The sequence below is a fragment of the Emydura macquarii genome, unplaced genomic scaffold, assembly GCF_026122565.2.
Source record: "Emydura macquarii macquarii isolate MOO-44397 ecotype Brisbane River unplaced genomic scaffold, CSIRO-AGI_Emac_v2 contig_691, whole genome shotgun sequence".
In the NCBI taxonomy this organism is placed as follows: Eukaryota; Metazoa; Chordata; order Testudines; family Chelidae; genus Emydura; species Emydura macquarii.
Window position 1 is genome coordinate 7058248 of NW_027130828.1, and position 11109 is coordinate 7069356.

The 11109-nt window shown below is 43.3% G+C and overlaps 1 protein-coding gene across 3 annotated transcripts in view; it reads right to left on the reverse strand.

The window, feature by feature from the left end:
* COL5A1 (collagen type V alpha 1 chain) overlaps positions 1–5215 on the reverse strand; it is a 233198-nt gene extending 227983 nt beyond the window's left edge. For all 3 annotated transcript variants that reach the window (XM_067541842.1, XM_067541841.1, XM_067541840.1), the window contains exon 1: positions 4798–5215. In XM_067541842.1, the coding sequence (XP_067397943.1) occupies positions 4798–4891 (94 nt within the window). In that variant the 5' untranslated portion in view covers positions 4892–5215. The remainder of the gene's footprint in view (positions 1–4797) is intronic.
* Positions 5216–11109: the final 5894 nt, after the last annotated feature.

The following is an 11109-nucleotide window of genomic DNA, read 5'->3' on the forward strand; positions in this document are numbered from 1 at the left end:
TTAAAATTTGGACAAAGATTAAAGCGAGGTGACAGGGTGGGGGGGAGACAGAGGTAGGAAATAAATTGCCAAATCTCCTATTTTTAAAAACAGACTCAAGAACTGTTTCCTGGAAAGTCTGCTCCTGTAGATTTATTTCTCAAGTCCAGACACAAACCTGGGATTATCTAAGTCCTGTGTCTATAAATGGGTACTTTACTCCAATGACTCCGCATTAGTGAAATATGCCACATGTGTATTTTGCTTATTCACATCTGTTGTTATGCCAGTCCCTCCCTCTTAAAAAAAAATTCAAAGAGGTTGTGAGGATATGTGTATTGTTTCTTTAAATCTATAGCCAGGAAGTTTTTAGGCAGCATGTCTACAATGATAAGGAGAAAGGGACAGCTTACAGATAATGCTGATTTTCTTATCTTAATAAATTTCCTTATTCAGCGTCAGAAGAAAGCGTTTAGTTCTGTGATTCCTTACCATTGTCACATGACAAAGACTAATTCCACTTTCATTTATTTACAGGACTTCAGACTTTCCCAGACACTCCACAATTTCCTTTCTTAACATATACTTCAAGATCCACAGGAAAACAGATGAATCCACAGTAACTACATGGCATTACATGGAATGCCAGGTACTGTACAGATGTTTATATGCATGCATACATAAAGAGAAACACCACCCACAACGTATCCTATGAAGTTTCAAGAAGGGGTTATACCCAGTTAATAAGGCAAATTTGATTCTGATAAGCCCCAGGAATATTTTATATCATCCTGCAAGACTTTCCAACAAGTCACAAAATTCCTCTACAAAAAACACTTTTCTGTAGTGGCTGAAAGAACCTCTTTCAATCCTCATACCTGTGCAACAAACTGGAAATCTGAGCTCACACCCATGGCTTCCTTTGTAAGTGCTCACACCCACTCTTAGCCTTTCATCTCTCACATCTGGATCCCTGGCACACAGCACAAGGGTACGAAAATTAAGAAAATGGGAACCACAGTATCCACTTGTGCCAAGCCTTAACTGACAGATACCTGCAGCAACCATACTACCACTATGCTGAGACCTGTTAAAGTTACCAGGAGGCCCACACCAATCTAATGATTACCTTCAATTGTTTTATGTGTTAAAAAGAAAACCTCTATGGGAGAGGTTTTGTCTCTATAAACAAGAAGGTTTGGGGTTTTTTTCTAAAGTAACGATCCATATTCCCTGGTCCTAACAGAGCCATTATTTCCACAGACGTAAGGGCAAAATACTTTTGTTTATAGGATTAACCTTATTATTCAAGGGCTTTTCATTCAGTAGGAATCAGTGTTGCAGCTCTTGGATAGTTATACCCAAAAGGACTCATTGGCCTTCAGATCGCAAGAAGGAAAAATCAGATTGAAATTGCTAACAAGTCCAACACAGATGGCTAAAAGGCCCTGATTAACAGGCCTACTGGCAGCCCGAGACCGAAAGACAATTCCTAAATACATTTTGTGGAGAAGGAGCAATGCCCTAAAAACCAGAGATGGGGCTTTCTCCAATCCCAGGTCAACTTTTTATCCATGGTCAGTTAGGATCAAGGCAAAAATAACTACAGTGGGGCCTACTAAAGCCGAGTCCTGAGCGCACTCTATTTCCATTGACTTGGTTGGGTGTTGAGGCCATTCAGTAATTGGCAGGATTGGCCACCTGGTTATGGAACTGACGCTATATTTCATGCAACATGCAGGTCTAAGTGACCGCGGAGAAGAGACCAAAGCGAGCACTGCAGGAAGGGCGAGTGGTTTCAGAAGACCCTTCCATCCTGCCTTTGGAATATACCCGGGTTCATTGAAGGAATGCTAGTCAACTGACTCAGGGGCATCCATGTCAACTTCTGAATGGGGCATATATTACTGTAGCTTATTAAAAAAGCAAGTTATCCATAAAGTTCTGTCCCCAGATGGTATAACTTCCCCCCTTCTCAACAAACATGTCACAAACAATAAGAGCACCATGCAGGTTTTCTATTGGCCATCAGAACTATCACCTGACATCCATTCCAGACGAATGGAGTCATCTTTCTCCTGGCATGACCACTCCTATCTTCTTCAACTGGAAAAATATTAAACGGTCCTAACTGGCCAAAGACTAAGAATATTATTTTCTTAGCTCATTCTAGACTACTGTAAACAGCCAAGGAGAGAAGCAGCAGATGGTAACAAAATACTTAATAGTTTCTAGCATTTTTGTTTCTTTTAAAAGACCGTGGTGTGAATTCTTACTACCCTTTCCTCCACCACTAAAGGAAATTACTGTTTCCAAAAATATTCGCCCAGAAACCTGATTCACTTTTATGAGGATCTATAAAAATAAAGAGAGACTCCAACTTTGTCTGTTAGTTAAATTTAATATGCCATTGCTTGTAAAAGAACAGGGGTAACTGTGACTTGGAAAGGCATCACTGAAACAGCTAAGCTCCTGTCACTTATAGCACAGCCTCCAGAATAAATCAACGTCTGCAAATAATTTTCTTCTCATTAGGTTTCGTATTTGCTCTGGAGCAGGACAAAGGAGAATGGAATTTTCACTTCATTGCATTTTATTTCAGTTTTATTTTAGTCTTTTTAAGAAACTGGGATTAAATAAAAGGGGAAAGAGAACTTAACTGGTGTAGGGGGGGAAGTTAATCAGATAAAAGAGCATTAGACATTGCCTTTAATTGACCAAATCTGGCTCCTCCCACTTTTGAGTAATCCAATAGCATATCAGGAAGCTCACTGAGAAAATTCAAGACCTTTCATTTCAAAGAGAGATGATACTCAGAACAGCAAGATTTCTACACACTAACAGTTATGGACGCATGGAGCTTGCCCATCCACAATGAGTTTTAGCTGGACACACCTCCACACTCCTAATTCAAATCTCCCTAAAGCCAATGGGTAGTCTCTCATTAATTTCATTGGGAGCCAGATCTCACCCTACAAGCACTCCAAAGACGACAGAGACTGACAGTATGTCTAAGCTGCTATGACCCTATTGAAATACCTTCCCTGTTAATTGTACTGCAACAGGACTGCAAAAACTTGGGAATCTTTCAGTTGAAATAGGCAAGGATTTAGTTGTCTACAAATGGCAAAATAAGGTAGTACAGTGGCCATTAATGTGTCATCTGATGATCTGACTGCTTTAAAAGGGGATGGTCCCAGGAAATATTCTGTCCTCTATCTAAATATGAAGATGAACATCAGACCCAGTCCCTATCCACCCCGAGGACAGTTGCTCAAGGTAATAATACAATTGCTTTGCAAATACAGTAGAACATCTGGGAGTAGCTCTGAGGTGATAATTATTTTTTCCACCACTGAGGTTCTGTAGATATTTATCTTTCAGTATAGACAATATTTTCTATCACACCTAAGAACTTTTTCTTGCAATTTTTTGACAAGTCCCTTCCCTCCTTTTTTATGATAGGTCCTCCCGGGTTAGAATGAAGAGCCTTGAAATGACAATAATTGATAATTACTTTGTTATGGTCTGAATCTCCCACAACTTGTCCTGATAACACACAAACCATCTGCCAAACAGTGGTTGGGCTTCAAAAAGAACTCATGAAAACTTCAGAATTAAGGCTGAAACTAAAACAGTTTGTATTAAATGCTTTTGCTACTCAGTAACATTGGAACCTCAGCTTGACACTAACTCCCACCCTTTCAGTGGTTCCCAGCTGTCCTGCAAAACTCCATCATGGTTCCATCGACTTATAAAATCACCAAAGTCGCTTTGCCCTGAAACCTCCTTGTATTCTTGCTCCCAAAGTACTGTAAAAAGAAATCCAAAATAAATATTGCTTTTCAGAATTCTCAGGCCACAGATATCTACAAGTAGCCTCTACTGTAAGTTCAAAGAACTTTTAAGGTTTATTCATCCACTGCCTATGCATTCCAGAATTATTAACTGTGAAAGCCAATACTAAAATTGACAAAAATCATTTCTCAAGAAGGTAAGTAACAAAGTCAAGTACTCCGTCCTCTTTTCCTATAATCCAAAAAAAAAAAAAAAGTGACATTTGGGGCTGTTGTTTTTTCTCCCAACTGTTGCATTTTGTAATTTTTCCTTTACCAAACCCAGAAACAGAGAAACTTCAGGGGGGGGGGGGAGGAGAAATGCAAAATTGAGTTAACAAAAGTACAGACAGCATACAATAGAGGGCGTACGCTTTCTAAATTTCTAAAAGAAAAGTTTGCAAAGCTTTGTGCACTAAGATCCCTTTGCTTTTATCTGGGAAAGAAGAGAAGAGGTTAGTTCTTGACAAAAGTTTGCACTCTTCCAGCAGAAACTATGCAAGGAAGAGACGTTTACAGTTAATTAAAAATATCCCTATAGTGAAATAACAAAAGTTACTACAACAAATAACTTTGATTCCTTTTTTTAAACGTGTGTCTGGCAACTGGCAGATCTGTTTTAAGGAGAAAAAGAAAAATATTGCGTTTTAAGTTTTCTCCCTTTTATGGGCCCCTGACAAATGGCATTCACAGGATTTAGGCAGCTATTTTTTTTTTTTTTTTGGAATGCATTGGGTAAGAAAAGACCAATGTTTTGCAAAGCACAATAGAAAGCAAGCTTTTCTTTTTTGTTGCAAGTTTTCTAAAATCTTCTGTCAGCTTCCCCATACATTTGTTCCAGTTAAAGATGACATGAACATTAGTCAACAGCAATCCTGTTTTAACAAGGCTAAGTTAAATAAGGGAGAGAGAAAGCTATTTTTGTAGCCTGCAGGCAACTATTTATGAAGGACACAAATACATATAAACAAAGGTGCCTTACCTGCTTTGCTTTGAGAAATTGCATAGAGTAGAAATATTGCTATAGTTTTGGTCCTTATCCAACTTCTTCTTTTCCACCTTGTGTGTGTATCCATGGTCCACAAAAATAGGGGGATCAGCTTGGGGGATAGAGCAAATGCTCACACAACTTTAGGTCTGGGGTAGAAAAATCAAAGGAAAAAGGCTCAGACCCCCCCGCCCCCCCAGAAGTAGCAACTTTTATAAAGCCATGAGCTGGATGTTTGTGTTTGCTTTGGTATTAACTAGGATGAGAGGCTGAACTTTCTCTGTTGTTACTGGGTTTTTGTTTTGGCTTGTCTTGCTATCTTGGTACATATAGCAGGTCCTGCTTCGCTTCACTTCCCTCCTCCTCCTCTTGGTCTGATCTTCTGGGGCTCTCCTCGCAAGTGATGTCCCCCTTCCCCTGACTGCTCGAGGAGTGAAAACCTTTTTTTTCCCCCTTCCCTTCTTCTTTTGAAGCAGATGCGAGAGATTGTCAATCGCGATCCAACGCAGCAAATCAGAGTTTAGGAGACTGCAGGGCTCGGCCCCCTTCAACTGGAGTCCAGGAGAAAGGGGGTGGGAAGAGGGAAAAAAGTTTTTGCAAGAGAGAGAGGAAAAAACTGAATGTGTGGCATGGGGAGATTTTTTTTTTTAACTCCCTCCCTCCCTTTGGCAGCCGTGATTTCTGCCCCAGCCTGTTTTCTCCAACCACATCCCAGAGCTGCAGAGGAGGCAGACCCCAGCGGCAAGTTTGAATGCAGCACAGACAGGAAATCGAGCTGTGACAATCAAGTAGCAGCTGCGTTCGGCTCTTTTGCTCATTTATTCCTTTGAATGGGTTGCAAGCGCCGCTGGGGGGTTCGCAAGACCTTTCCGTGCACTGCGGAGGTTGCAGGGGTTGGGGTTTTTTTTCCCCCATCCCGGGCACCTTCCCAAAGGAACTGTAACAAGCCTGAAGTTTGTTAGTTCTCGAGTGGGTGTTTTTCTTTTGAGCCGTGCTTCTTGGGACAAGAGGTGCAGAGTGGCAGAGCAAAAAAAAAACAAACCAACAACAAAATTTGCAAATGCCACAATAAAACAATAATAATAATAAAAAAATGCAGATCAGTTGCAAAAGATTGTTTTGCAAACGGTTAAAGGAGGAGCGCGGAGAAGGTGCATGGGGGGGGGGGGGAATGTTAAAGGGGAAATTAAAGGGAGAAGGTGGCTGAGCTAATAACTTTTATTGGACCAACTTCTGCTGGTGGAAGAGACAAGCTTTCAAGCTGACACAGAGCTCTGGCTAAGTTTGACTCTGGGGCTCTGGGAAGTTGGTCCAGTAAAAGATGTTACTTCGCCCACCTTGTCTCTGTAAGATCCTGGGCCCACAGTGGCTACTGCACCAGTGCAAACAATAACTGGGGAAACGGTTATTGCCAACCAAAGGCATTTATGAGCTGAACGGCTAAATGAACGCGTGAAACCTCAACCACCAAACTCAGGGTGCTCAGACCCTTTGGCAAATGGACTGAGAAAGAAGGAAAACTTTGGAAAAACCATTAAATGCATGAAAATGTTTACATGCCCTTAGGGTTGCCCTTAATACAGTTTGCCACCGTATCAAAGACAGGCCTCCTCCACACCTACTGCTGCTGAATTCACTGCTTTACTGGACCTCTAGGTTGTGTCTGTGCCCACTGGGTGAAATCCTGACTCCGCTGACGTCAAAGACCAGACTCCCATTGACTTCAACGGGGCCAGGCATTTACCCACAGAACCTGGGACTGACCTCTTAGGAGATCTCATCGTTTGTCTCCATGATCTCACCATATCCTGTGTCATTCTTAATCTTCTCAACTATTCTGCGTCGTCATTACTGGCCAGTTTTACGACTTCCATTGTCCTCTGGCAAACCTCCCATTGATTTGCTGGACTGTGACTGTGAGATTGGACCCCTCTCTATTGGACTCCAATCTTGCTTCTCTCTCTAGGTATTGATATGGTCCCTGACACTGCAGTAATTATGCAGTACAGTCTTGCTGACCTGCACTTGATGATCAGAGTTGACATAAAGACATATAGTCAACTCTGTGGTCATTTTGCTGTTGGTAGTGTAGTTGATGAGTTAGAGCAATCGGCTGGGAGCCAGAACTCCTAGGATCTCGTCCAGATTCAGGTGTTCATGGACACGTCACTTACCTTCTCTATGCCTCAGTTTACCCTTTGGGACAATGTCTAGAACAATGACGGCATGTTGAGCGGGTTAGCTACTTACTGTTTGTAAAGCTCTTCAAGATACTGGCATGGAAGGGGATGGGCAGTGCTAAGTATTATTACAGGCCAGGCGGTCCCTTCCAGCACCACAGGTAGAAAAACCAGGAGATCTACAGGGGTGAGGAAAGGAAAAGCAGTGATTCTCTTCTCCTCCTTAGAAAAGGTGTCTCTGCACAGGGTAGATCTGCAGTAGGAGCACACTGGAAGATAGTGAGGTTGGGTAAGATGGCAGCACTCTAGGGTATTATCTTCCACTACCAAACACAAATGTCAGCATTAATGTATCTACTCTCCCCTTCTACAAGTGACCCCTCCCTAAGGGAGCTTCAGGGGGACTGGCTGGCCAGGGGGGATCTGCCAGTGTGACCCACACTGCCCAGGGGCTAGAGGGGTCCTGTGAGAACCTAGAGCCAGTGAAGGGATGCAGGACTCATCATGTGAGATCATGTGAGGTTTGTGGGATTGCAAGGTTTAGGGAGCCTAATCCAATGCACCTGAAGGAATCAGCGCTTTCTTGTCCCCGAATCAAGAGAAGCCCTATGTCGGAGGTGATGTCCCATCATTATTGCACTGATAGAAGACAAGCCATATTTCACTATTTCAGAATGATTCTCCCTAACCCGCACAAGGGACTATGTCAATAGTCTAGCGCCCGGGTTGTTTTTCTTTTGGCAATGGTGGAGGTGGAGGGGGTTATAATATTTTTGGCTTAATTTAGACACCCACAGCAGTTGTTTGTCAATTGGGATCTGTTTCTAGCCCGGGTTGCAGCTGGATTCACTGGAAGGATGAGGTCAAGTGACTTGACTGAGGTTACTCAAAGAGTCAATGGCTCATCCCTGGTGAGGGGAGTGGGACACTTCAGGCCTGCAGTCCTCTGGCCCTAATTATCAGACCGCTGATTCGATCACACCGCCTCCTTTGAGAGATGCTTCAGAACTTACTACACCCCAGAAAGGTTTTTAACCACAAGAGGCGCAAGGTTCTGGGAGAGCCTCCCGATAGGGGGGCAAATAACCTAATTTTAAAATGGAGCGTGATCAGTTTATGAATAGGATTATATGACAGCTTGCCTGAAATAGCAGGGGACTGGATGACCCTGCAGGTTCCTTCCAGTCCAATTGCCCAAGTTCCTGTGAAAAAAAGCACCAGGGCTGAGACTGAGTTTGACATGGAGCTTTTCCTGAAACACTGGGATTTAGTGTTGATGCAACTGAGTATTAATTATGTCACAGTAGCACCTACCCCCTTTAATATGAAGATACATACAAATCACTTACAGCAGTTATTACTGGCAGTAGCAGTGTGTCCTTAGCCTCAGATTGTCAGAAGCTGGGACTGGATGACAGGGGATGGATCACTCAATAATTGCCCTGTTCTGCTCATCCCCTTTGGAGAATCTGGTATTAGCTGCTGTCGGCAGACAGGACACTGGGCAAGAAGGACCACTGGTCTGACCCAGTATGGCCATTCTTATGTTCTTATTACAGTAGTGACTAGAAGTCAAACTGGGTGCTGTGGTGCTAGGTGCTGTACCTAGGCACAGTGAGCACCAGTCCCTATCCCAAACAGCTTACAGTGTAACAGACAAGCCGGACAAAAGGATGCAACAAAGGGTCCATCTATAGTACAAGCTAGGGGTGCGATTCCCCTGCTCCCATACGCACACTCGTGCTAGCGCTCACGGAGCTAGTGCAAATAAAAATAGCAGCGTAGCTAGGGTAGAACAGGTAGCAGCGGGCTTTCAGGCTGGTTTGTTTCTGGCACGGCTCAGCCGTCCCTCCACTGCCGCTACCCAGCCTACCGCGGCTGCACGGCTATTTATACTCACGCTAGCTCAATGGGCACTAGCACAAGTGTGTACGTGAGCAGGGGAATCACACCTCTCGTGCATAGAGTAGATGTTGCCCTAGAAGCAGGACGATCACAGGGAGGGTTGGCACCTGTCCTTGGTTCTTGATAACATGTCGGGATAGGCTTTTCCTACCTTCCAACCCCCCTCGCCCCAGTCAAACTGGAGAGACCAATACACAAACTACATGAGAAACAGGAGACTGGGGACAAAGTGGCCCCTGACTGGCATGAAAGATTAGCTGAAACGTGCATTAGCTGAAGTCCCTTGAGGCCTCAGCTCAAAGGAGTGAGATATGCTTTGGATGGAGACAGGGGTAGGGTTGATAAGATGCCAGTGATTCTTCCTCCAAAATTATTCAGATACAAACACCTTAATTAATGTGTAGAGGCTGACTAGACAAATTAAGAGAATGCGGTTCAGGTACCTAATGGGTGCATGAAGCTGTTTGTATTTCAGGAGAGACGTTACATATATATCATTATAAAACCCTTGGGGTTCGCAGAGCATTCAACATACTAGCTCCAACGATGCAGCAGTAATAACGGTATCCTAGATTTACACAGCACCTTTCCTTCTGAAGTAAAGTGCTTTCGAAATGACAGACATCATCTACAGGAATTTATTTTTCCTTGCTGCTGATTCGCAGCTGCCCCTGGGGTGGAACTCAGTAGCCATTTCACAGCTCACAGCAACACTTCACAGTACTTTGGGGGGGGGGGGGGCAGGAGTTTCACTTCCCCCCAGTCACATAGTGATGGCCAGAAGGATAAAGAAAGCAATATATTAGGGCATTCCCTATGTAACTGGGACACTTAGAAGGGTCAGTGACCCATGTGGTTGCAGAGGACCTCCACAGGCAGGATCCTCCTTTCCAGTAACCCCTTTTACCATAATAATAAATCAAAACAATAACTTGATCCATGGCAGAAGCAATGTCTGGATAGCTGTTTAACAGAGGCCCCTTCAAACGAGTGCTGGTTTGAATGATGCTACAGGTGCTGTCTCACTTTGGTCTCTCAATTACTTGAGTGCCAGAATCTCATTAGTTCTCTTGTCCCAGATGTGGCTGGCATTTCTGCTCATACAAACTGCTCGTTGTTTTGTAACGAGACCTTTTCTGTTTTGCTGCAGCTGCAAATGAAAGTCCCATTAGTGCTTTAATGGTCTCTTTAACCATTGTGTTGAAAATCTGTGCAATTTCTATGGCACACAGCCAGGGGAAGAAAAAACATTTTCTTATGTATGTTTAAGAGCGCATCATGGGGGAATGAAAGAAGAGGCACGATAAGACTGGGGCAATACAACGGTGAAACTGACCCAGCATTCCAAGGGATTTCACTGTTCGATTAGGAAACCAAGGGATAAGAGGGCAACAGTTACATCCTCACTTGGTGTACCCTCAGGTGGTGTAAATCTGAGTCACTCCTTTGAGTTCACTGACGCTGCACTGATTTATGCCATCTGAGGGTCTGACCCTGAATGATTTTGCTGAACAGTGAGAGCTGTAATTACTAGCCTGATTTCAGATGAGCACAGTTTTCCAGGTGATTTAAGTTCTTGTGCAGACCTGTTTGCTCCTCCTAAACAGGGCTGGAGAGAGACAGAATTTAGGCTTGTAGTGGCACACTGGAAAATTCCAAAGTTAATGTGCCAAGATTAAAGAGCCAACGCTTTAAGACTGAATGAGCCAGACGGTCAGCTGGTGCAAACTGGCTTCGCTTCATTGAAGTTGGTAGATCTGTATTTACAGCCCCTCAGGATTTGGCCCAGTGTCAAACTGGGTAACGGAGAGTAGCAAAAAAGAATATTGGTTAGAGATGATCAAATATTTACATTGTTTAAAAAAAAAAATCTTGGTTTTCCAAATATTTGCACACATAACAGCATTGATTTCAGCTCACTGTGATTCCCTGGGGTCACATTATTTGGTAGCATTTGGAAAAGCCATTAGGGATTGGCCAAAAGATTTGCAAACCCCAATCATGTAATGAAATCTAGCACGAGTCCATCATTCTCTAGGTTGAAAAGTTTTACTCAGCCTATCAGGGAGCAGAAACAATGCTATGTCTTAGAGAACCAATTGCAAACAGCAGATGTGAATAGTTTGAGCCGCAACCCTTATGCTGACAATTGTCCAGGTGAGCTATTCGGAGAATTATTGGGAATAATAAATCCATTCGGGAGTGATTCAAATAAGCATTA